This window comes from Puntigrus tetrazona, chromosome 25, assembly GCF_018831695.1.
Source record: "Puntigrus tetrazona isolate hp1 chromosome 25, ASM1883169v1, whole genome shotgun sequence".
NCBI lineage: Eukaryota > Metazoa > Chordata > Actinopteri > Cypriniformes > Cyprinidae > Puntigrus > Puntigrus tetrazona.
In genome coordinates, this window is record NC_056723.1 from 13,208,233 (window position 1) to 13,232,595 (window position 24,363).

At 41.1% G+C, this 24,363-nt stretch overlaps 8 protein-coding genes and 2 pseudogenes across 9 annotated transcripts; 5 read left to right on the forward strand and 5 right to left on the reverse strand.

The window, feature by feature from the left end:
- Positions 1–737: 737 nt before the first annotated feature.
- LOC122330828 lies at positions 738–1,600 on the forward strand (annotated as a pseudogene).
- A 466-nt stretch (positions 1,601–2,066) lies between these two features.
- LOC122330848 (histone H2A) lies at positions 2,067–2,490 on the forward strand. The gene has a single exon (XM_043228182.1). It carries the CDS (start codon positions 2,093–2,095, stop codon positions 2,477–2,479), a length of 387 nt encoding a protein of 128 aa, XP_043084117.1. The 5' UTR covers positions 2,067–2,092; the 3' UTR covers positions 2,480–2,490.
- Positions 2,491–3,070: 580 nt separating this feature from the next.
- Positions 3,071–3,513, forward strand: LOC122330836 (histone H3). The gene has a single exon (XM_043228170.1). It carries the CDS (start codon positions 3,089–3,091, stop codon positions 3,497–3,499), a length of 411 nt encoding a protein of 136 aa, XP_043084105.1. The 5' UTR covers positions 3,071–3,088; the 3' UTR covers positions 3,500–3,513.
- Positions 3,514–4,216: 703 nt separating this feature from the next.
- Positions 4,217–4,644, forward strand: LOC122330862 (histone H2B-like). The gene has a single exon (XM_043228196.1). It carries the CDS (start codon positions 4,220–4,222, stop codon positions 4,595–4,597), a length of 378 nt encoding a protein of 125 aa, XP_043084131.1. The 5' UTR covers positions 4,217–4,219; the 3' UTR covers positions 4,598–4,644.
- A 5,098-nt stretch (positions 4,645–9,742) lies between these two features.
- Positions 9,743–10,419, reverse strand: LOC122330835 (histone H3). Its single transcript, XM_043228169.1, has one exon. It carries the CDS (start codon positions 10,188–10,190, stop codon positions 9,780–9,782), a length of 411 nt encoding a protein of 136 aa, XP_043084104.1. The 5' UTR covers positions 10,191–10,419; the 3' UTR covers positions 9,743–9,779.
- A 329-nt stretch (positions 10,420–10,748) lies between these two features.
- On the reverse strand, positions 10,749–11,171 carry LOC122330841 (histone H2A). The gene has a single exon (XM_043228174.1). The coding sequence runs from the start codon at positions 11,169–11,171 to the stop codon at positions 10,785–10,787; it is 387 nt and encodes a 128-aa protein (XP_043084109.1). The 3' UTR covers positions 10,749–10,784.
- Positions 11,172–11,748: 577 nt separating this feature from the next.
- On the reverse strand, positions 11,749–12,394 carry LOC122330818 (annotated as a pseudogene).
- A 699-nt stretch (positions 12,395–13,093) lies between these two features.
- LOC122330856 (histone H2B 1/2-like) lies at positions 13,094–13,740 on the reverse strand. The gene has a single exon (XM_043228189.1). The coding sequence runs from the start codon at positions 13,719–13,721 to the stop codon at positions 13,344–13,346; it is 378 nt and encodes a 125-aa protein (XP_043084124.1). The 5' UTR covers positions 13,722–13,740; the 3' UTR covers positions 13,094–13,343.
- Positions 13,741–14,399: 659 nt separating this feature from the next.
- LOC122330868 (histone H4) lies at positions 14,400–14,818 on the reverse strand. The gene has a single exon (XM_043228201.1). The coding sequence runs from the start codon at positions 14,733–14,735 to the stop codon at positions 14,424–14,426; it is 312 nt and encodes a 103-aa protein (XP_043084136.1). The 5' UTR covers positions 14,736–14,818; the 3' UTR covers positions 14,400–14,423.
- Positions 14,819–16,487: 1,669 nt separating this feature from the next.
- On the forward strand, positions 16,488–23,950 carry LOC122330800 (piggyBac transposable element-derived protein 4-like). Of its 2 annotated transcripts, XM_043228116.1 has the most exons (3): positions 16,488–16,786; positions 18,629–18,712; positions 20,530–23,946. In XM_043228116.1, exons 1-3 carry the CDS (start codon positions 16,641–16,643, stop codon positions 22,097–22,099), a joined length of 1,800 nt encoding a protein of 599 aa, XP_043084051.1. In that variant the 5' UTR covers positions 16,488–16,640; the 3' UTR covers positions 22,100–23,946. The 2 variants fall into 2 exon arrangements, with proteins under 2 accessions (XP_043084051.1, XP_043084052.1); XM_043228117.1 differs by lacking the exon at positions 18,629–18,712 and having other exon boundaries at positions 20,530–23,950.
- The last annotated feature ends 413 nt before the right edge of the window (positions 23,951–24,363 follow it).

A 24,363-nucleotide genomic window follows, 5' to 3' on the forward strand; every position in this document is an offset into this window, starting at 1 on the left:
TTAAATTATTTTTTTATTTTTTCTCCTTACGATCCCATCCACCCTTTCAGTTAATCAATGACATGATCTAATCGTTAAGGAATTGCAAATAAATAAATGGTTACAGCAGACTTTTTGTTTGAAAGTTGTAACACAATATCCTTGTTTCTTGCACTTTCATTGCTTTTCTGTAACTCTGACTACATAGGCTGTAAAATAATAAATTAAATTTTATATAAAAAAAAAACTAGATTGCTACAAAAAGTAACTCCGTGGTCTTTAAACGTGGTCTTTAAAAAAAGTAATAATAAATAAAAATCATTAAGCCTTCATTTATATATATCCATCAAATAAAAAGGTAATGTGCCAATTTCAAATGCTCGAAAAAAATAAATTTTAATATATCTAGCCAGAAAAATAGTTTACTCTTGTAGTACGATTATCAGCATATTATAATGATTTCTGAAGAGTCGTGAGACTGTAATGATGCTGAAAATAGAGCAATGCCAGCACATGAATAAATTGTATTATAAATATATATTTAAATATAAAAGGGATTACATATATATATATATATATATATATATATATATATATATATCATAATTGTATGTAATGTATATGTATATATAATGTATATGTAAACCCCAAGAAAACATTAACATCTGTTTTTTAAACTTGATGTTGACAAAGATGTTTCGATACATTTTTGTTTTAATTCTCGTTCAAACATTTTCTCTGAGGCTAGTTCTGTTGAGCTGGGTGTTGAGTCTACACGGTTCTCATGTGACAGTTAAGTCTCGCGGCGCCGCTCCGCAGCACTTCATTGTTTTCTGTCTATCGACGTGTGAACACTATCTACTCAGAGACATGGCTGAAACCGCTCCAGCTGCTGCCGCTCCGCCGGCTAAAGCTCCCAAAAAGAAACCAGCGTCTAAGCCCAAGAAAGCGGGCCCGAGCGTCAGAGACCTCATCGTCAAGACCGTGTCCGCGTCCAAGGAGAGGAGCGGCGTGTCCTCGCCGCGCTGAAGAAGGCTCTTTCTGCGGGCGGCTACGACGTGGAGAAGAACAACTCCCGCGTCAAGCTCGCCGTCAAGAGTTTGGTGACCAACGGCACCCTGGTTCAGACCAAAGGTACCGGCGCCTCCGGCTCCTTCAAGCTCAACAAGAAGCAGGCCGAGACCAAGAAGAAGCCCGCCAAGAAAACTCCCGCGAAAGCAAAGAAGCCCGCGGCCAAGAAACCCGCCGTCAAGAAATCCCCCAAGAAGGTGAAGAAACCGGCCGCCGCTGCGAAGAAGGCGACAAAGAGCCCCAAAAAGGCGAAGAAGCCTGCAGCCGCCAAGAAAGCAGTTAAGAGCCCCAAGAAAGCGAAGAAGCCTGCAGCTGCTAAGAAAGCGGCCAAGAGCCCCAAGAAGACCAAGGCGGCCAAACCCAAGACAGCGAAGCCCAAAGCAGCCAAACCTAAAAAGGCAGCTCCCAAGAAGAAATAAGTTTCATTTTTTGTGCTTTTTCTTTCCAAAACAAAACGGCTCTTTTCAGAGCCACCCACTTGCTACAGTTAAAGAGCAAAATTGTAAATATTTTAATTGAATGCTTTTTGGTTAAGAGTATTTCCCCCTGTAAGTACAGTATAGTTTAAAATGCATTATATTGAAAAGACAAGGGTGATTACACGGTGTTTACATCAGAACACTAAATATATAACTCATCAAAGGATAAGAATGATTTGAAGAAAACATCAGCTGCCGATTACTTTCAAAAGCTATCAATTTTATTTTATATTTACGTGAATAGACGAATTTATGCCTTGGTTTATTTTATGGTTGTGTCATGTTTATGCATTTAAGCACGTGTTTTATTTGCAGATAAGTTTATTAATCTTTTATGTGTATTTATGTATTCATATACATTTTTACATTTTAAAATAAAACGACCGACAGAGAGGGGGGTGGGGCGTGGGGTTTGGAGTTTTGTAGAGGCCTGCAGTGATTGGTTTACAGCTGTGACAGACTCTGACCAATAGACGACGAGTACGGTCTCTTAAAACCTGATCTCAATCCTTCACAGCCAGTTTTTCTGCGTTGATTTACAGCGTGAAGTCTAACTTTTGAAAATGAGTGGAAGAGGTAAAACCGGTGGTAAAGCCAGAGCAAAGGCTAAGACTCGCTCCTCCAGAGCAGGGCTTCAGTTCCCGGTCGGTCGTGTTCACAGACTTCTCCGCAAAGGAAACTACGCCGAGCGCGTCGGTGCCGGTGCTCCGGTTTATCTGGCCGCTGTGCTCGAGTACCTGACCGCTGAGATCCTGGAGTTGGCCGGAAACGCCGCTCGGGACAACAAGAAGACCCGTATCATCCCCCGTCACCTGCAGCTGGCGGTGCGTAACGACGAGGAGCTGAACAAACTCCTGGGCGGAGTGACCATCGCTCAGGGCGGCGTGCTGCCCAACATCCAGGCCGTGCTGCTGCCCAAGAAGACCGAGAAACCCGCCAAGACCAAATAAACACGACCTCACGAAACACACAAAGGCTCTTTTCAGAGCCACCCACTTTTTCTGTGAAGAGCAGATCTGAATTATAATTTTTACTGTGTTGGTTTCTATGCAGTCCACGTTATAAACACGATTTGCGCTGTGCCTAGACTAGACACGAAGTATAAGTATACAGCGAATACGTGTTGCGATATACACAATTGTATTGAACAGCACAATATGGTTATGAAAGCTAAAGAAATCCAACGAGCTGCGCTGCAAATACAAAAATAAAACAGTGTAAAATCTGTTAACATCCACCCCACTGTCACGTATAGCGTAGATAAAGTATATTTTCATTGGCTTTAATTCAAACAGAGAAGCCCTCTGGTGAACAAGCATGTAGAGTTAAACAAAATATATCAATGTAGCACTGAATAGAGAACATTTGAGCGGGAAACTCGGTCCTCCGCTGCTCGTTCAAAAACAGAAAAGGCACGTCATTGGCCGCCTCACGCTGTGACGTAAACACAACAGCCAACCAAATACAGCAAGTGACGCACCGCCCAACGAGAAAGGAGAGTTTAAAAAAAAGCTGCTGCAGCTGAACAAAGTCATTCTGTTGTAAAATAATACAGGAAAATGGCAAGAACCAAGCAGACCGCTCGTAAGTCCACCGGTGGTAAAGCCCCGAGGAAGCAGCTCGCCACCAAAGCCGCCCGTAAGAGCGCTCCGGCTACCGGCGGAGTCAAGAAGCCTCATCGTTACAGGCCCGGCACCGTGGCTCTGAGAGAGATCCGTCGCTATCAGAAGTCCACCGAGCTGCTGATCCGCAAGCTGCCCTTCCAGCGTCTGGTGCGAGAAATCGCTCAGGACTTCAAGACGGACCTGCGCTTCCAGAGCTCCGCTGTCATGGCCCTGCAGGAGGCCAGCGAGGCTTATTTGGTCGGTCTGTTTGAGGACACCAACCTGTGCGCCATCCACGCCAAGAGAGTCACCATCATGCCCAAAGACATCCAGCTGGCCCGCCGCATCCGTGGAGAGCGCGCTTAAACGCAACGCTTCATCAAAACACAAAGGCTCTTTTAAGAGCCACCTAAATCAAACTGAAAGAAAACTTCTGTTGTAATGCTGAGTAACGGTTAGAAAGTTAAGCAACTTTATTAATCGGTGTGAGTGATATATTTTAAATTACGAAAATGAAGAAGAGCGTGTCGTTAAAACTTAAAGGATACATGTGTGTATTAGAAAAGATCAAAAGGTTAAATTAATTCGTTGTCGATACTAATTATACTAAATCGCGGCATAAAGGGCATGTTTAGGTATACTAAGTAAAAGGAATTTCGTTATGATTTATATACGGGACAATTGATAACCTTTGATACGGCAATGATAGAAGTTAGAGCAGAAGTGAAACTAGCAAGACAGCAGAGGAAAAATTTGTCTACCCGTCATTGCTCTCCCTTCCAAGTTGTTCTAAGCGGTTAAAAAAATAAAATGGGCCGCGTTTGTTTTTGTAAAACATGAACAAAAAGAGCGGGAATTGAAAATATCAGCAGATGTTCAAAATTAGCAGTGGGTGGAGCTATAAATTTACTTCATGTGATTGGCCCTCGTTCCAACGCTAATACTTCATCTTGTCCAATTATATATGACTATGGGTTTGGTCTATGAAAACACGCAATCACAGAGGCTCTATACCACCTTTAAAATTAACATAGGCGAGTCAATAAATCCTTGTGTTCGGCGAACTGGGAAGATTATATTTTCGTCATGCCTGAACCAGCCAAGTCTGCTCCTAAGAAAGGCTCCAAGAAGGCCGTCACTAAGACCGCCGCCGGTAAAGGAGGAAAGAAGCGCAGAAAGAGCAGGAAGGAGAGCTATGCTATCTACGTGTACAAAGTACTGAAGCAGGTTCATCCCGACACCGGGATCTCTTCCAAGGCGATGGGGATCATGAACTCTTTCGTCAACGACATCTTCGAGCGCATCGCCGGTGAAGCGTCTCGTCTCGCTCACTACAACAAGCGCTCCACCATCACCTCGAGAGAGATCCAGACCGCCGTGCGTCTGCTGCTGCCCGGAGAACTGGCCAAACACGCCGTGTCTGAGGGAACCAAGGCTGTGACCAAGTACACCAGCTCCAAGTAGAGCTCTGCTTCAACTCCACAAAACCCAAAGGCTCTTTTAAGAGCCACCCATCTTGTCGTTTAAAGAGTTCTTACTAGTTTCAATACTTTTGTTAACTTGTGCAATATTCTAATTCTAGTATCAAAATTTGCATGTTTCGTTTGTAAACGGACCACTTCTGCGTTTGCTTTCATACAATGCTTTTTAACTACTCTGAAGTTTGCACTTCCGCAGTCTTAACTCACAGTGGTCCGGATTAAACTCAAAGTAGAATGTGTTTTAGGCTCAACATTTCATGGTAAGATGTTGCCATATGGCAGTAATTGATTTTCTATTTGTGTTCTTATTCTGAGCAAAAATGAATATTTCATTAAGGGTGTAACTGTCCTGAAGGGCTTATTTTAGTAGTAAAAAAAAAGCCTTCAAAACTGAATACCATTTGTAGAAAAACGTTTATTAGCTTTTTGTAATAAAAATGCATTTGGGGAAGAAAGATAACAAAAAACAAGCTTTACATTGTTGGATGTAAGTAGTCTTCCACTACATTGTTTTATTTAACTTAAGAAGATAGCTGTGATTCATTGTATAGCATCATTAGAAAACCAAATAATAATTAGCTGTATAAGAAAATATTTTTCCAAAACTAACTTTTATTAGTATGTTTGTGTCGTGACCGTATGTGTGGGAAGATATGTGGCATACACATTTACTAGGCTGTCTCATATAGCGTTTATACGCAGAGAAGGACTCCAGCCTACAAGATACTGAAGGACTGAACTAGGAAGGATGCAGACTTCTGTTTGAGAAGCACCCTAGGCAGATATAGGTCTCTGCAGGCGAGATAATGGGAGTTACCAATTGACATTGAGGTCTCTGCAGTGCAAAAGCAGGCATTTCTCATCAGGAAACATTTGTTGGACTTAAAAAAGTGCTGCAGCCACCGATCAGTGTATGATATCAAAGGACAGCTAATGGTTTCATATGCTCATTATAATGGGTTAATTATTGTCTTATTGCCTTGATACATTTATTTTTTTACCAATTTTACGTATGCATAACGATCACAAGATAAGGTAAAATAATACAATTACACAAAAAGTGTAACAGAAAATATCAATTCAATGTGTTTTCACGTTTATTTTCAAAACAATTTCATCCGTCACTTAAATCGGTTTCTTTAAAACGCAAAACTTTGTAAACTAGGCACTGTAGATTTCTATTCTTTAAAAACCTCACAAACAAATCATTTTCATCAATATGATATACAGTATGCTGGAGTAATTCTCAGGTAGAAAGACTGCTGCTGAATCACACTCTCCCATGAATCTTTTCAAACTCTTTTTCACAGAAAGCATCATGGAAAACATATACATATATATCAGTGTGTGTGAAGTGGATTGACACGAGGTGTCTGTTTGTTCCACCATCCATGCTGTCTATTTAGGACACTGGGAAAAGGAAAGCGAAAGTTCAAGACAGATGGAAAACTAAGATTTTACCATGTTCTGCACCTGTGTCTGCATATAATCATCACATAGGGCTGTTGACTTGTCCGATCAGCTGCTGCAATGCAGTACAAAGCCATGAAGTGGCACAGAAAAGTCTTTCTAATGCTTTTGTATTTCACAAAGAGCTGAATGGCAACGTGACTCAGAGGTCTGTGGAAGACCTTATGGAGGAATAATCGTGAAAGCAATGTAGTGAATTAATCCAAGTATTATTATTCAAAAAAGGGAATTGATAATACATATTTAATTAAACTACCAATAACTAACTAATAACAAACTACCACTGTCAATTGTTGCTTTAACCACTCTACAGAAATTTGGGACGTATTCACAGGCACGTCACAGAGTGTTTTTAAAAACGATCAAATTTAGCTGCACATAAAGATGCAGATGAGTCTTCTCGGCACATGTGCTATGAAGTTTTCCCCATCAGCAGATTACTACAAAAGGCTAATTTGCTTAATTTGTGCTGAAGAAGGGTGACAGGTTTTGTCACATTCTAGATCTGAGATGCCTGAACCATGCTCTGGCAAAATGCCCGTTCATCACGATCCTATAAAGCACGTCACAAAATTTGATCTGAAAAAGACGTTCTCACAGTATGTTTTGGGGTTGACATTCAAATTAATTTCACACTAATTTACTGTCCTTTTGCAAAAGAAAGTAGAAAGGACGTTTGGTCTGTTGGTGTGGGGTCACCACCAGTCATGAGATTTTTGCATGAGTCCACTTATTAGTGAGGTGTAGAAACACAGTCCAGTAGAAAGAGTCACGATAGGTTCTAGATCTTGTGTTATAGTCAGACTAAATGGCATACATAGGAAACAGCTGCCACAGGAAGAAAGTGTGTCTTTTGAATGCTTCAAACAATATCTGTGGAATTCTTTTGCGACAGCGATGTATTAACAAGTTTCACTGTTTGAATTAAGTAAGTGATAGTTCACTGGTGGAGGTAATAAAGCATTTTCTGGAATAAGAGAAATTAAACTCCTTACCGCAGAGGTCATCTATGTCTAGAAGCAGATCTTATTCTTTTTGCCATTTTTAAATTGGTGACCTTTTTAACTTCTCCAAGCAATGTTAATTTACTTACTTTTTGGTTTTTTATATCTGTGAATTTTTATCCAGAATTGAGTATATGAGTGTCGCAAATGTATTCAGTTGTTAGACAAATCATCTTGACCGTCTGTTGATGCTTGAAGATGTTTCATCGCGTTTATTCCTAAATTTCATGTAGTGTGAAATCATCTAGTCAACTTTAACATATTTTATGTGTTCTGAACTAATACGATATAATAAAAGCTATCAATGGCCAAATTTGTATACAGTTAACATTGGTTAACTGGTGGCAATGAGGTTTCCTCCTTTGCCACCACCCTGGCAGTCAATAGAACTAATTGTTGAAGTTTGGCACATTGATAAAGTCTCAATATTAGGCATAGAAATGTTGCAGTCTCTAACTCAAGCCCTTTAGTCCAACCAACAGCTCAAATATACACTGTAACAGCCCATAGTTCTGTCACTATATATTTGGAGTTGTTGTAGTTATACTACCCTCCTCTAGGGGCTCTAGGGGAGATAAAATCTCTAATTGTGCAGCAGTAGAGGAAGAGATTGTTTGGAAGAAGCATGGTCTGCTCCCCATGTATCTTTTTTTTGTGGTAAAGAGTTCTGTTTGAGAAGCTTTAACATTTGAAGCCCTATCACCAAGGACCTTTGGATATTGGTCTTTTGTGCTGTTAAGGTGGCCGTTGAGGACATATGAAGGGTGGTTTCAAAGCGGTATCTGAACTTGATGGACACACTTGATGAACTTTTATCGTTTGGAGGTTGGACTCAAACCCGATGGTTACTAAGCTGTGAACTTTTGGACATTATCAAGCCTCATCAACATCATCGTCATTATCAACTACAGCTTCTGCTTTGATAAGTATCAGAGACATTTATGAAAAGACCTTGAATCCTGTTGGTCTGTGTGCAAATTTAATCATTTGTGTAGTGTTTGATTATGGCATGTTAAAAATTACACAATCTTGGGTATTCCTATGATGTTATGGTCTTTTGCAGCTATGGTTCACCTATGGAAGTTTGTACTTATTTAAGGTGCGATTCACAAAATGGCTGATGGGTCCTTAATAAAAATAATATAATTGTAGCAGGCAGTTTCTTAATATAGAGAAGAGCGGTTACAACACTGTTTATGCTTAACTTTAACTTTTAAACTGTAAAACGCAGTTTTAAAAGAGCGCCACATAATGGTCAGGAGAAATTCTGAGCATTTTTGTCAATCACTGGAAGACTGGTATCTTTAGATTTAGTTATTTACAAATATGAATTCATTGAAAGAGTATAGCATGAATAAAATGTCTGATTAACTGAAATCCGATGGGAACAGCTTGGTCTCTTGGGAAGACATTGACATTCAAGATAAAGCTGTAACTAGTGTAGAATAAATTACATATTGAGAGGTACTAAGTGCCTGATCATAGTTGTGAAACCTCTAAGATGATATTGTTAACAATGACTCATATTTTTTGTAATTAAAACGAAGTGCACCCAACTGGGAGTCTGAGTCTGGCCAACTTTGTTCTCTCACTTGGAGGGCTGATCTTAACGGCACCTAAATTTTAGAATAAAATAGAGAATAGAGTTTCTTGCAGAAACAGTGGAAGGTCAGTCGTGCATCTCCCTGTGCTCTCGGACATACGTGTTGGTCTTCTGCTGTGACTGGTTCCCCAGTCTCTTGAGAGTGAAGATGATGGCACGTCTCTCAGGTTGTATATATGATTATATTACTCGGATTTAGTGTATGCTTAGCATTGCATTTTTTTTTACTCATAATCATTTCTTTATCCATTTATTATGATGACCATTCTTTTGTTCACTGGTTTATGGTTATTCATATTTCATGTGTTTAGCTTTTGGTTATTATTACTATCCTTTATTGTCATTAAAATGTTTCACCTTTTATTGGCACCTCCTATTGCTGATTAGCACCACACATGTCTCAAATAGGTTTTAACATTCTGATGCACAATTTAATTTACCATGTGACATAATCTCTTAAAACAAAACTTGAGGGTATGTCTTGTGCCTTGGTCACAGCTTTCTGGTGCGGTGAAAGTCACTGAAACAATGTCATGAATATACTGGACATTTTGGCTTGATGGCATACCTAAAAGGAAAGCTGAAAGCTGATGTTTTTAATTCATTCTCTTCAACTGACCAATTCTGATGATGCAAATAACAGAGTAATTTAAAAAAAAAAAATTCCCTTATTGATTGGATTGAAAACTAATTTATGAAATTAAAAAAAATATTTTTTTTGCAAGTAGCCAGAGCTATTGAAAACCATTTTGATTGCGCAAATACTGCAGATATGAGAAGTCCAGATCCAAATGGTCTAATGGACACCCATTTACTGACCACAGACTAGAAGACTATGGTTTTTGCTCCACAAAACATTTTGAATGGCTTCCTTTAATGAACTCAATTACATTTTAAAATGATACTTGATTTGCTACACCTATTATTTTTACAATAATAAAAGCTACAGGAAATAGATAAAAGAAATTAATGAAATAATTGTATAGATCAACTTTACACGAGATTCACAACTTCAGAAAATCGCACTTTGTTAGACGCGTTTTGGTGGCTCTTAAAAGAGCCTTTGTGTTTAAGATGAAGCGTTGCGTTTAAGCGCGCTCTCCACGGATGCGGCGGGCCAGCTGGATGTCTTTGGGCATGATGGTGACTCTCTTGGCGTGGATGGCGCACAGGTTGGTGTCCTCAAACAGACCGACCAAATAAGCCTCGCTGGCCTCCTGCAGGGCCATGACAGCGGAGCTCTGGAAGCGCAGGTCCGTCTTGAAGTCCTGAGCGATTTCTCGCACCAGACGCTGGAAGGGCAGCTTGCGGATCAGCAGCTCGGTGGACTTCTGATAGCGACGGATCTCTCTCAGAGCCACGGTGCCGGGCCTGTAACGATGAGGCTTCTTGACTCCGCCGGTAGCCGGAGCGCTCTTACGGGCGGCTTTGGTGGCGAGCTGCTTCCTCGGGGCTTTACCACCGGTGGACTTACGAGCGGTCTGCTTGGTTCTTGCCATTTTCCTGTATTATTTTACAACAGAATGACTTTGTTCAGCTGCAGCAGCTTTTTAAACTCTCCTTTCTCGTTGGGCGGTGCGTCACTTGCTGTATTTGGTTGGCTGTTGTGTTTACGTCACAGCGTGAGGCGGCCAATGACGTGCCTTTTCTGTTTTTGAACGAGCAGCGGAGGACCGAGTTTCCCGCTCAAATGTTCTCTATTCAGTGCTACATTGATATATTTTGTTTAACTCTACATGCTTGTTCACCAGAGGGCTTCTCTGTTTGAATTAAAGCCAATGAAAATATACTTTGTATCTACGTTATACGTGACAGGGGGGTGGATGCTAACAAATTTCGCACTGTTTTATTTTAGTGTAGCTCGTTAGATCTTTTTAGCTTTCATAACCATATTGTGCTGTTTAATACGGTTGTTTATCGCTACACGTATTCGCTGTATACTTATACTTCGTGTCTAGTCTGGGCACAGCGCAAATCGTGTTTATAATGTGGACTGCATAGAAACCAACACTAAAAATTATAATTCAGACTGCTCTTCACAGAAAAAGTGGGTGGCTCTGAAAAGAGCCTTTGTGTGTTTCGTGAGGTCGTGTTTATTTGGTCTTGGCGGGTTTCTCGGTCTTCTTGGGCAGCAGCACGGCCTGGATGTTGGGCAGCACGCCGCCCTGAGCGATGGTCACTCCGCCCAGGAGTTTGTTCAGCTCCTCGTCGTTACGCACCGCCAGCTGCAGGTGACGGGGGATGATACGGGTCTTCTTGTTGTCCCGAGCGGCGTTTCCGGCCAACTCCAGGATCTCAGCGGTCAGGTACTCGAGCACAGCGGCCAGATAAACCGGAGCACCGGCACCGACGCGCTCGGCGTAGTTTCCTTTGCGGAGAAGTCTGTGAACACGACCGACCGGGAACTGAAGTCCTGCTCTGGAGGAGCGAGTCTTAGCCTTTGCTCTGGCCTTACCACCGGTTTTACCTCTTCCACTCATTTTCAAAAAGTAATACTAAAATAGACTGAAATAACCAACCGGGCGATCAGTATTTAAGAAAGACTGCTCTTCGTCTATTGGTCAGAGTCTGTTACAGCTGCAAACCAATCACTGCAAGCCCCTCCGAAACTTCAAACTCCTCCTCTTTTTGTTATTCTATATCAGTTGTAAGACGAATTGAACGGGAAAAATGCAAAAAAAAAAATTGCTTTTGTAAGTAAATCAGATCTGATGTTTGCTTTAAAGTGAGAATAGTTTCAATTGTTTTAGCAATCAGTTCCGTTCAGATATTTAATATGCTAATGTGAATATGAATTATCAATGTTTTCGATTAAGTAATATTCTAAGACAAAGCAGACTTCTTCCCAAATAACAGCATTTCGTTGAAGACACGGTGTAGTCATCCATAGATTTATACATAAAATATTGCACTGTATTAATACCAAGATAAAAAAATAATCCCTAAAAGCATTAACTATAATTATAATTAATTAAAGTGTTGCTCCTTAATTGTAGCAAGTGGGTGGCTCTGAAAAGAGCCGTTTTGTTTTGGAAAGAAAAAGCAAAAAACAGAAACTTATTTCTTCTTGGGAGCTGCCTTTTTAGGTTTGGCTGCTTTGGGCTTCGCCGTCTTGGGTTTGGCCGCCTTGGTCTTCTTGGGGCTCTTGGCCGCTTTCTTAGCAGCTGCAGGCTTCTTCGCTTTCTTGGGGCTCTTAACTGCTTTCTTGGCGGCTGCAGGCTTCTTCGCCTTTTTGGGGCTCTTTGTCGCCTTCTTCGCAGCGGCGGCCGGTTTCTTCACCTTCTTGGGGATTTCTTGACGGCGGGTTTCTTGGCCGCGGGCTTCTTTGCTTTCGCGGGAGTTTTCTTGGCGGGCTTCTTCTTGGTCTCGGCCTGCTTCTGGTTGAGCTTGAAGGAGCCGGAGGCGCCGGTACCTTTGGTCTGAACCAGGGTGCCGTTGGTCACCAAACTCTTGACGGCGAGCTTGACGCGGGAGTTGTTCTTCTCCACGTCGTAGCCGCCCGCAGAAAGAGCCTTCTTCAGCGCGGCGAGGGACACGCCGCTCCTCTCCTTGGAGGCGGACACGGTCTTGACGATGAGGTCTCTGACGCTCGGGCCCGCTTTCTTGGGCTTAGACGCCGGTTTCTTTTTGGGAGCTTTAGCCGGCGGAGCGGCAGCAGCTGGAGCGGTTTCAGCCATGTCTCTGAGTAGATAGTGTTCACACGTCGATAGACAGAAAACAATGAAGTGCTGCGGAGCGGCGCCGCGAGACTTAACTGTCACATGAGAACCGTGTAGACTCAACACCCAGCTCAACAGAACTAGCCTCAGAGAATATGTTTGAACAAGAAGTAAAACAAAAATGTATCGAAACATCTTTGAAGTTTAATAAACAGTTACGATAATGTTTTCTTGGGGTTTACATATACATTATGTATACATTATATACAACTATGTTACTATATGTATGTATCCCTTTTATATTTAAATATTTATAATACAATTCATTCATGCGCTGGCATTGCTATATGTTCAGCATCATTACAGTCTCACGACTCATCAGAAAACATTATAATATGCTGCTAATCATAGTAGAAGAGTATATATTTTTTCCTGGCAGGATATGTTAAAATTTATTTATTTTTCTAACATTAAGTTAGACCACATTACCTTTTTTATTTGATATATATATATATATATATATATATATAAAATGGCTTAATTTATTTTTATTACTTTTTAGTACCGTTATTTAAAGACCACGTGTACCATTTTTGTCACCGGACTTACCTTTTTTAGCAGTATTGATTTTTTTATAAAATAATTTCTCATATTTTCAGCCCATGTACTCAGTTACAGAAAAGTAATAATGCAAGAAATAAGGATATTATGTTAGAGTTTCCAAACAAAAAGTCTGCAATCTCTTTTCTAATGCAACCATTTATTTTTTTTTTGTAATTCCTTAACAATTAGGTCATGTAATTGACTAATTGAAAGCGTGGATGGAATCGTGAGGAAAACAAAAAAAAGGGTTAATATTTGAAAAGGCAGTGGACTCATGAGACTTTCTTGTAATACAAAACTGCTTCATAGGATCGTTTTAGGTGCTCTTTAAGTGATAAGGTGGGTGGCTCTTAAAAGAGCCTTTGGGTTTCGTAGAGCTGGAGCGGATCTCTACTTGGAGCTGGTGTACTTGGTGACAGCCTTGGTTCCCTCAGACACGGCGTGTTTGGCCAGTTCTCCGGGCAGCAGCAGACGCACGGCGGTCTGGATCTCTCTCGAGGTGATGGTGGAGCGCTTGTTGTAGTGAGCGAGACGAGACGCTTCACCGGCGATGCGCTCGAAGATGTCGTTGACGAAAGAGTTCATGATCCCCATCGCCTTAGAAGAGATCCCGGTGTCGGGATGAACCTGCTTCAGTACTTTGTACACGTAGATAGCATAGCTCTCCTTCCTGGTCTTTCTGCGCTTCTTTCCTCCTTTACCGGCGGCGGTCTTAGTGACGGCCTTCTTGGAGCCTTTCTTAGGAGCAGACTTGGCTGGTTCAGGCATGATGATAACACAAACGAATCAATAGCGAGAATGAGTCAGACATATTTATTTATCGACTTCTCTATGCTAATTTTCAAGGAGGTGTAGTATGTTCTGATTGTGTGTTATCCTAGACGAAACCCAAATATTTGTATGTGATTGGACAACTCAAAGTATCACGAGCACCAATCACAGGCGATGAATTGAAAGCTCCACCCACCGCATGTGAATAGGTTGGCTCTGAACCAATTTCCCGCTCTTTTTGTTAAAATGTAACAAAACAAAATTGGTTTTTAAACATAATATAATGCGGCTTTTAGTCCCTTGATAATTATTTTTAAAAAATCCGAACAAACGAAAACAACGACTTATCTGCTCTCTCGCCTATTTCACTTCTGCTCAAACCGAAATACCATAGTCATCTGATTTTATTTTTATTTTTTGTAAACCACTGTAACTTCAATGGAAATGCTAAGCAAAGCAATCAAACACATTTAAATGGAACACTACCAGTTCTTATTATAATTGGACGTGGCTTTAAATCAGTTTATTTGGTATAAGAGTGTGTTCTGGGAGCAATATGTAGTGCAACACGGTTTCAGTATTTCTTATAATTGTTTTCTATCACTAGTTCAATAGCAACACGACATCAACTCTTTAAGTGACAGTGTGGGTGGCTCTTAAAAGAGCCTTTGGGTTTTTTTTTCTGTATCACGGACGCGTTTAACCTCCGAAGCCGTACAGAGTGCGTCCCTGTCGTTTCAGAGCGTACACGACGTCCATGGCGGTGACGGTCTTTCTCTTGGCGTGCTCGGTGTAGGTCACCGCATCACGGATCACGTTCTCCAGAAACACCTTCAGCACACCGCGGGTCTCCTCGTAGATCAGACCGGAGATACGCTTGACTCCGCCGCGGCGAGCGAGACGACGGATGGCGGGTTTAGTGATTCCCTGGATGTTATCACGAAGAACTTTACGGTGACGCTTAGCGCCTCCTTTCCCGAGTCCTTTACCTCCTTTGCCTCTTCCAGACATGATTACAGAGCTTCAAGTTTCTACGCTGTATAAAATATTATGTCGCGCGTACAGAGCTTTATAGTAGTCTACAGGACCTAACTGAAACACACACGCGCTCTCTCTCTCTCTCTTTCTCTCTCTCTCTCTCTCTCATACCGCCACCTACTGTACAGGGGGAGTAACACCAGTGATTTATTTTCGTCAGTTAGCGGAAGGGAGGCAGAAAAGAGGAAACCAGACTGAGAATAAAGTCAATCAGGTGAATGCGTAGAATGTAACATCACAGAAAAGCACATATTATTACACCGTAGAAAGCGAGGAGAGGAACAGACTAAAGCAAAAAAAGTCAGACTGGGAAAAAAATATTGACACAGTTTCATAATTATTTTTAGCAATATATATTAAGCCTTGCTTCTATGTCGGCTGTAATTTCTTACTGGAATAGTTTGTTTAGAAATCTGAAGTTGAAAAAAAATATCATTAAAATACTCCCTCACTGATAAAGCATAAATATAAGTATAATTAATGAATATGTTGGACCATGTTAAGACATTTATGAAGAAGTATAAGTTTAGCATGCTAAATGTTAATCAACTGTCTTTCATTTATTCTCATTATACTCAACGTCTCCCCAAAATATTGTTTATTTATTGCTAAGCATATCCAGCAAGATGTATTCATTACTTTCAACTGAATTGTTTTTTACATTCATAATTTTTTTATATATTTTTTTTTTCTAACCATGTGCAAGTTCTGTAATGTAACACGCAATAAAATGAATGTTTAGACTATCCCAAAGGTCTAGTTTTGGTCAATTTTTAAATTGCGTTGACCACCTCTTCAGCATAACCTAAAAGTATTTTCTAAGTATCTGTTCAAGTGCAAATGTTTTGATAATGCTTTACATATGGATGCTGACGCACCGTTAACAAACTATAAACCTTTATATCCATTAACTGCCCATCATTAGGCATGCACTGTTATCTGAGCAATCAATGTTCACAATTTGCAATTTGTCTTTAAATGGTTTAAATGGTTTAAATACTGGCCAAACTTAGAAAAAATACATGCAAACTATTAACTATAAATTGTGTGGGTTGCGTGGCGCCTTCTAATGTGTAAAGTATATGTGTTTGCATGTTGCTTCTTTTAACGATCCGTGCTATTTTTATTTTTATTTTTTTATTTTTTGCATGCGGATGTGAGAATGAGAGCGAATGGGAGTTCAAATTCTGCTTTAATTCCTTGCTGTGTCCCAATAGCTGCCTTTGATATCCCACAATCCTGTGCGTTTCATTCCACAAAGATTGAGCTAAAAAATTAAGATGGATCCGAAAGTTGCGTTTAGCGTCAATTTGTGATTGTGAGCCGCCAAATGAAGTAATAATAATAATAACAATAAAATAATAATAAACAAATAGGGGTTAAACTAAAATAATAAGAAGGTTGTATCAGCTGTCCCTCTTCTATTTTTTGACACTGGTCTTAATTTTGTGAGAGTAGAATCTGTTGAACGTGCTGCTTGAATGCAAAAAATATACGAAACAGAAAGGATAAAAGAAAGTGTGAGGAATTTCACTTGAGAAAACTAAAAAGAACTACAAATTATGGCTTTTTGAAAGACACGTGTATAATAAATAGGATACAGAATACAGTTTTGAAACTTATTATGAGGTGAGCGGGAGAATGGACCTGGAAAGTCTCCCTATCGTTTATCGGTTCACGCTCCAGTACAGGAGGTGGCGATAATGCGCCGACTTCCGTTAAACACCAAAGAAGGAGAAGTAGTAACATTAAAATCGAAGCGTCCCGCAATCGTTTTATATTGTAATAATGATCTGATACGAGCCATAAAAGCACGTTAAATGCCCCGCGGTTAACTGACGGCACGTTTTTTTGTAGCGTTATTGTCATTTCGCCGCGATGGCGCACGCGCGTGAGGAAGCTCTCCCGACGAACACCGACAGCGAGGAAGAGTTTGGCTTTTCTTCGGGAGACGACGATTTGGAGGATGAAAGCATTCGTTTTAAGGAGCGATATGACATGAGAAAGGATGCAATGTGTAATGAGTAAGTCGTATTCTGTCTTACAATAGTCGTAAAAGCCACGCGTTGCTGTTTCAGGTCAATTCAGGCTGAAATGTACAGGGCTTGACGTGAGCTTTTTTTTTTGCTTACCGGCAATAAAAAGAAAAATACGTGCATAATCTTTGCACCTTATAATTTATTCATAATTTCAGTTAATATAATGGGATAATGTAGGGCAGTTACCAATAATATGAAACCAGTATCTATAAAACTGATCTTTCCAGTGCAGAAGAAACAAGTGATTGCATATGTATGTGTGTGTGTGTGTGTGTGTGTGTGTGTGCATGTATATATATATATATATATATATATATATATATATATATATATATATATATATATATATATATTAACGTTTGATGTGGATAAATAAGTTAGTCAAAGAATACATTTATCTGCTTATATTTATTCATAGCATTTGTGGCAGTTTAACATCTTTCTATTCAGTACATAGGAGGCATTTCTGAAAGTGCAAACAAAATAGCATTAAATATCAGTTGGGAGATGACACTGATGCATTCTTTTTGAAGGCAGCTAAAGTCATCTTATTCTGGGCAGAGGTTACGCTGCTTCTTGGCGCACCTGCTCAGCTGGGCTAGTCTGCTGTGGTGTAATGTAGTTGGTAGCGACGTGAGCTCAGCCTCAGCCACAGCTTTTTTTTTTTTTTTTTTGCAATTTTGTTTTTGTTGTGTAGGAACCTTGTGTCCAAACTTGTGTGAGGACATATCCAAGAGTTCATCCTTCACAGGGTTGTTGTGTTTGTCATCGGGGGACCGCATTATGTTTCTTTTTATTGTTTTAGTGAGCTTTTGAAAGGATTTGAAGAGATTGAGCGCGGGTTTAATGTATGAAAGTAGTTTTGGGATGGTTTCACAGCGTTATTTATGGACTCCAATGCATCAAGATCTTGTCAAGTGGGCACAAGATGGGGCCGCTCTTGTCCAAACCCAGGGCACAGACTATGGCCTTCTCCTGTTCGAAAAATCTGGTTGGGGACCCCCATTACTAGCTAAGTGGGTAGACCAAGCTCAGCCTGTAATTCAGTCATGTCTCTTCTTTTTTTTTATTTCCATCTATAAGAAAAGGCAGACACACTTTTTATATACCCCAATGGCATGTTCAATCTGCAGTTCCTTCACACCATTCTCTAATAAATAAATAAAGAATACATAATGAAAACACATTTTAGTGAAACGTAACCAACATTTACAAGTTTTATTAACTTTGTGCATAATATCAATGCACGCAATCACGCACACACACACACGAGGCATGCATACTTGGTGTTATTTGCAAGATATATAGCCACATTTTATAGATTACAGAAGTAACTACTAAAAAACTAGCCATGAAAAAGTCTATGCTAATGTTATTCAGTATAGTTCACAATCATGCTATTAACATTCATAAGAGCAGTGGAAAAAATGAGCCCATTGTAATTATGTACCATTGCATTAATAATAAGCAACTTTTTCACCCCTAAACATAGTAAAATATTAATAAATTTCAATGCAATAAATATGGTATAATGTAAAAATGATCTTTCCTCCTCATCTTTTGTACTAATAGCAAAATCTCATTATGTAAATTGCTTGTAAGGTTTAAAAGAGTGGGGCCCTGTGCAACCGCATCAGTTGCACTCCCCAAAGGACAGTCCTGAGTGGGACTGACTGTGTCAAGCCCTGCATATGTGCGCCGATGTCCCATCAGTCCATAGGACTGTAATTCCTCATTGCTTATGCATGCACTGGTTTACTACCTTTGACAGTCTGAAATGTTTGAATATATATACTTATTATTATTATTATTCTCTTTTTTTTTTAGGAATATGGTGCCTTCAGGTGCATATCACACAAGGGCGGCAAGCAAGTGCTGTTCAATTTTCAGTGCTGAAGGCAATCTTAACCAGTAAGTCTGCTTTTATTTATTTATTTTGACTCTTGAGGCAGCTGACAGGTACCGTGGGCCAAGTGGACCGCTGCCCAGGTGGTTGTGGAGGCAAAAACTTGGGTCTGGGAGGAGTTCGTGAGGCCATGGAAAGGACTATCAGACAGCCTCAAAGAGGTTCTGGCACACCGTCCGACGCCTCAGAAGGGGGAAGCAGTGCCCTGCCAACACTGTATACAGTGCTTGTGGGAATCTGCTAACTTCGACTGGGGACATAGACGGGGGGTGGAAGGAATACTTTCAGGATCTCCTCAATCCTGCCAACACGTCTTCCACTGAGGGAGCAGAGGCCGGGGACCCAGGGTAGGACTCGACCATCATGCTGGTGGACGAGATTCGCCCCGAGTACCACAGGTCTCTGGGTGTTGTGGGGCTGTCTTGGCTGATATGCCTCTGCAGCATCACATGGGTGCCGGGAGACTCTTTTTAAGAAGGGGAACCGGAGGGTGTGCTCCAACTATAGGGGTATCACAGTCCTCAGCCTCCCTGAGAAGGTCTATGCCAGGGTACTGGAGAGGAGAATTCGTCCGTTAGTCGAACCACAGCAGAACAATGCGGGTTTCATCCTGGAACACTGAACCAGCTCTATACCCTCTTCAGGATACTGGAGGGTTCCTGGGAGTTTGCCCAACCAGTCCACATGTGTTTTGTGGATTTAGAGAAGGCATTCGACCGGGTTCCTCGCGGTGTCTTGTTGGGAATGCTCTGGGAATACGGGGTTAGGGGCCCATTGCTAAGGGCTGTCCAGTCTCTGTATGATCAGAGCAGGAGCTTGGTTCGCATTGCCGGCAGTAAGCCAGACTTGTTCCCAGTGCATGTTGGAGTCCGACAGGGCTGCTCTTTGTCACCGGTCCTGTTCATTATTTTGGACAGGATTTTTGGTGCAGCCAGGGGCCGGAGGGTGTCCTTTTTAGTGACCACAGGATATCGTCTCTGCTTTTTGTGGATGATGTTGTCCTGTTGGATGCATCTGGAAAGGACCTACAGTGTGCACTGGGGCGGTTTGCAACTGAATGTAAAGCGGCTGGGATGAGCACCTCAAAATCTGAGGACATGGTTCTCAGTCAGACAAGGGTGGCTTGCCCCCTTTCAGGTTGGTGGGGAGTTCCTACCCCAGGCGGAGTTTCAGTATTTCGGGGTCTTGTTCACAAGTGAGGGTAGGATGGAACGAGAGATCGACAGATGGATCGGTGCAGCTTCTGCAGTAATGTAAGGTCACTGTGCTTGTCTGTCATGGTGAAAAAGGAGCTGAGCCGCAAAGTAAAGCTCTCGATTTACCGATCGATCTTCGTTCCTACTCTCACCAATGGTCATGAGCTTTGGGTCATGACCGAAAGAATGAGATCCCGGATACAAGCGGCCGAAATTAGTTTCCTCTGTAGGAGAGATTGAGCTCCTCACCCTGTCACTCGGGAGGAGCTCAGAGTAGATCCGCTGCTCCTCCACATCAAGAGAGGCCAGCTGAGGTTGCTCAGGCATCTTTTCCAGATGCCTCCTGGACACCTCCCAATGGAGGTGTTTAGGACATGTGCCACCGGGAGGAGGCTCGGGAAGACCTAGGACATGCTGGAGGGACTATGTCTCTCGGCTGACCTGGGAGCGCCTCTGTGTTCTCCCGGAAGAGCTGGAGGAAGTGTCTGGGGAGAGGGAAGTCCCTGCTTAGACTGTAGCCCCCGCGACCCCGGATAAGCGGTAGTAAATGGATGGATGGACACTAGACTGATACTGTTGTGATCCTGTTTTCACCATGTTAATTTTTTTCCTTGCTCTCTTTGCAGATGTGACAATGACAGTGAACAGACACCTGCTGCAAAGAGAGCCAGGACACTTTCGTGGAAAGCAGAGACTGATGTTGACCAGGTTTCACAGACTCTGAGATTCCTGCCTGCTCGAGATCCTGGGCCTCTGTTATCTACTGCTGAATCACACTCTCCCATAAGTCTTTTCAAACTATTTTTCACAGAGAGCGTTGTGGAAAACCTGTGCCACAACACAAATGCTCAGGCTGCCAGGGCAGCTCTAAAGGGCCGCAAGTACAAGTGGACAGATGTCAGTGTGGATGAGTTTTACCGCTACATCGGACTCGTGTTCTACATGGCTACGGTGAAGATGAGCTCCATCTCTGACTACTGGAGACAGGACAGTATTTTCTCTCTGCCTTTTTCCGCTACAGTTATGTCAAGGGACAGATACCGCACCATTTCATGGAATGTACACATGAGTAACCCAGATGTAGATGAAGAGAACGACAGAAAGAGGAGCACAGCCCAACCTGACCATCTGTTCAGGATCAAACCTCTCATGAACACTATCCGTCTTGCGTGCAAAGCCTTCTATCATCCTAGAAGAAATCTAGTCGTTAATGAAAAATTTGTGGCCTGTAAAGCAAAGAGAGAAGTGACAGCGCACACGAAAGCCAAGCTGACAAAGTTGAAGTTTTTCATCCTTTCAGATTCATCAAATGGATATACTGTGGACTTCTCCGTCTACACGAGCAAGAACAGTTTACCCACAGACCGCGGGTTTTCGTATGATGCTGTGATGTCTCTCCTGGACCGTAAAGCTTTGGGCTCTGGGTATCATGTGTACATGGATGATTTTTTCACAAGCCGTAAGCTCTTCGCAGACTTGTTAGCTCTGAAGTTTGGTGCTTGTGGGGCATACAGAGACCAGAGGAAGGGCTTCCCGAAAACTGCAGCTAATTCACTGAACAGAAACTCCAGCAGGGGATCCATTAGGTGGATTCGGGACGGTCCTCTTGTGTGTGTAAAGTGGATGGACTTGCAAGTGGCATCTGTTTGTTCTACCATCCATGCTGCCTTTTCAGGAGAGCGTGTGCAAAGAAAAATCAAAGCACGACATACGTGGAAGGCGAAGTCTTTTCCGTGTCCTGCGCCTGTGACTGCATACAACCAGCACATGGGGGGTGTTGACCTGTCTGATCAGCTGCTGCAGTATTACGCTACACAGCACAAAACCATGAAGTGGTACAGAAAAATCTTCCTACACTTCTTGGATATTGCCGCCAACAACGCTTTCGTATTGCACAAAGAACTTCAGGGCAACATGACTCACGATCAGTTCATGGAAGAGCTTATCGCAGAGCTCTGTGGCGTGTCACAGAAAGCAGCACCAAAACAGTTTAGTACAGACCATGTGCCAATTCCAGGAGCTAAGCTGACTACAGTTGTCAGAAGAATCGCTACTCTCGGTCGCCGGATCTGTGTGCATTGCAAAGCCGTGCTTGGAAAGAAGCAACAAACACCTTGGAAATGCCAGGCTTGCAACGTTCACTTGTGTCTTCAGTTGAACAGAAACTGTTTCCAGGATTGGCATAAAAGTCTGTGATTTGTCAAAACTGGGATTGCAAAAACAAACATGATAGTTACTAACTAACAAGTAAAAACATACATAATACCCACGCTTTAAAAACATCAAAGCAAATAGTAAAGTAACATAAAATGTTGCTTCCTTTATTTTTCCCTGATACAAAAGCACTACATTGATGCTCCGATAAAGTTTAATCTAAACTGATTTTAGATTTTAAAACCTTTTTTGGTTTTATTATAAAATTTTAATACTTGAAATTGGTTGTGGTGGTATATCTTGTGTATATCTAAAGTGTTTAAGGGTTACTCCACCCCAAAATGAAAACTCACTTACCCTCCTATGTCATTGAAAACCCCTAAAAGCTTTGTCTTCAGAACACAAATTTAAGATTTAGGCTTAAAACCAGGAGTCTTGGGATCGTTCCATTGACTGCCAAGTAAATTATACTATCACGGTCCAGAAAAGTATGAAAGACATTGTCAGAATACTCTTATCTGCCATTATGTTACATTACGTTACACTTAAATATCAAGTTCATTAGATGTTACTGCACTTAGGGTGAAGTGAACCTGTGGCAAATTGATTTGGAAAGACACACACACATCTTAACAAAAGGTCTTTTCTCAAAGAAACTGCATGCCTGAAGAGCTGAGAAACAAATTTATGCCAAGCCAAACATCTTTTGAGGAGTTCAGAAAAAAAATCTGTTATAGAAGCATGTAGTCTCTGTTAACCTTAACAGAAAAAGTTCAAAACGACCATTACTTTTCCTAGAGCTGTACTGAAGAATCCTTAGATTCTCAAATCGTGGGTTTATTATGTTCAGTTTATTCATTCATTCATTATATTCCTATATTTTATATTTCTTATTTTTCCTTGCTGATGTCATTGTTGTTCAAGCTCATGCTTGCGGGGTTTTATAAACCGTTTTGTCTGTATGAGTAGAGATAGATGTTCTGTTAGTGGCTTAACTGATATTTTCTGATGTGATCTGGTGTCCAGGGCTACATTCTAAATATTACCAAGCGTGGAGCCCCGAGCTATCAAACTAATTACAACAGATGGACACAGTCACTGTAAATTAGTTTATATTCCCAAATCCTAAACAAACTGGCAAAATGCTGTAGGATGGAGAACCTTTAGTGTCTTGGGGTCAACCCTCATGAAGATAGTCTGTTGATAGTTTGTGGGGGGCTAGAATGATTAGCTTACACCGGACTACAGTCTAGTCACCAGCATAGTTTCTATGGTAGCAGGGAAAGTTGTTTTTATGGCCATAAAGCTCTCTTGCTTTTGTATGTTTTTTGCAGATTTATGTCGGCAGAACGTCAAGAAATGTAATTCTTGAAAAGATTTAGGCCTGAGGAATCTCCTTGGTGACATCCACCATCAGACAGCATAGCTGGAATTTTTTTGCTGTATTTCCAGGGTCGAGATTCTACCGGAATGACAGACTGGCAGGAGTTTGTAACTTTATTTTCATCCCCAAGCTGCTCTTATTAGTTGTTTCCAATTATGTTTGAGCAGGCAGTATTTTCAGCCTTGTTTGACAGTTTCTTTTAGCTTTTTTTTTTTTTCCTACTTTTGCATTCACACATTAGCATGCACAGGCTAGTTGTATATTGTTTTTAGTATTAAAAATCTTTTTTTATAAACGCTGCAATAAAAGGGTAAATAATAATTATATTAATAACATTGAATAACTTATAAAAAAAAATCATGTAAAAAATGATTACTAAATGATTACTTTGTGATAATGAAATTGTTATTGATTATGGACTTGAATATCTATGGCAAGCTACGATGTCTTCTAAACACTATATGTAAATGCACAACATTGAATAAACATAACTGAAACAGCATTTGCACAAACACTGATTGCCTTTCTCATTACCTTAGAGATACAGAAACATATAATGAGAATAAAACATGGATTTAAAGTCGTGAGGATTAAAGCTTTCATATGACAGTCTAGATTTTCTTATCTGATGTAGCCAACTATGTGTGATGCACTGACAGGAGTGTAACAAACTGTAAATACAAGAAGTGTCCCCAAAGTCAGTCCAGTCGGCCGAAGCCTGCGACAGCGGTCAATGAGAGGAAGCTTTAACAAAATATGGTTGACATCAATGTAACAGAAGCAGCAAATGATGAAAGTACAGCTTAATTCCAGAAGAGCAGCCAAAAAGATAGAAAGAACATGAACATATTGAATCGGGCAAAATATATAGGGCATGTTTCAAACCATGTTATCTGCAGCCTCTTTCATCTTGACAGGTAAG

Excerpts from the sequence above, each read along its gene's own strand:
- LOC122330848 (XM_043228182.1), top strand. The coding sequence starts at position 2,093 with ATGAGTGGAAGAGGTAAAACCGGTGGTAAAGCCAGAGCAAAGGCTAAG.
- LOC122330836 (XM_043228170.1), top strand. The coding sequence starts at position 3,089 with ATGGCAAGAACCAAGCAGACCGCTCGTAAGTCCACCGGTGGTAAAGCC.
- LOC122330862 (XM_043228196.1), top strand. The coding sequence starts at position 4,220 with ATGCCTGAACCAGCCAAGTCTGCTCCTAAGAAAGGCTCCAAGAAGGCC.
- LOC122330835 (XM_043228169.1), bottom strand. The coding sequence starts at position 10,190 with ATGGCAAGAACCAAGCAGACCGCTCGTAAGTCCACCGGTGGTAAAGCC.
- LOC122330841 (XM_043228174.1), bottom strand. The coding sequence starts at position 11,171 with ATGAGTGGAAGAGGTAAAACCGGTGGTAAGGCCAGAGCAAAGGCTAAG.
- LOC122330856 (XM_043228189.1), bottom strand. The coding sequence starts at position 13,721 with ATGCCTGAACCAGCCAAGTCTGCTCCTAAGAAAGGCTCCAAGAAGGCC.
- LOC122330868 (XM_043228201.1), bottom strand. The coding sequence starts at position 14,735 with ATGTCTGGAAGAGGCAAAGGAGGTAAAGGACTCGGGAAAGGAGGCGCT.
- LOC122330800 (XM_043228116.1), top strand. The coding sequence starts at position 16,641 with ATGGCGCACGCGCGTGAGGAAGCTCTCCCGACGAACACCGACAGCGAG. Across the intron at positions 16,787-18,628 it reads AAGGATGCAATGTGTAATGA|GAATATGGTGCCTTCAGGTG; the intron begins GTAAGTCGTATT and ends TTTTTTTTTTAG. Across the intron at positions 18,713-20,529 it reads GCTGAAGGCAATCTTAACCA|ATGTGACAATGACAGTGAAC; the intron begins GTAAGTCTGCTT and ends CTCTCTTTGCAG.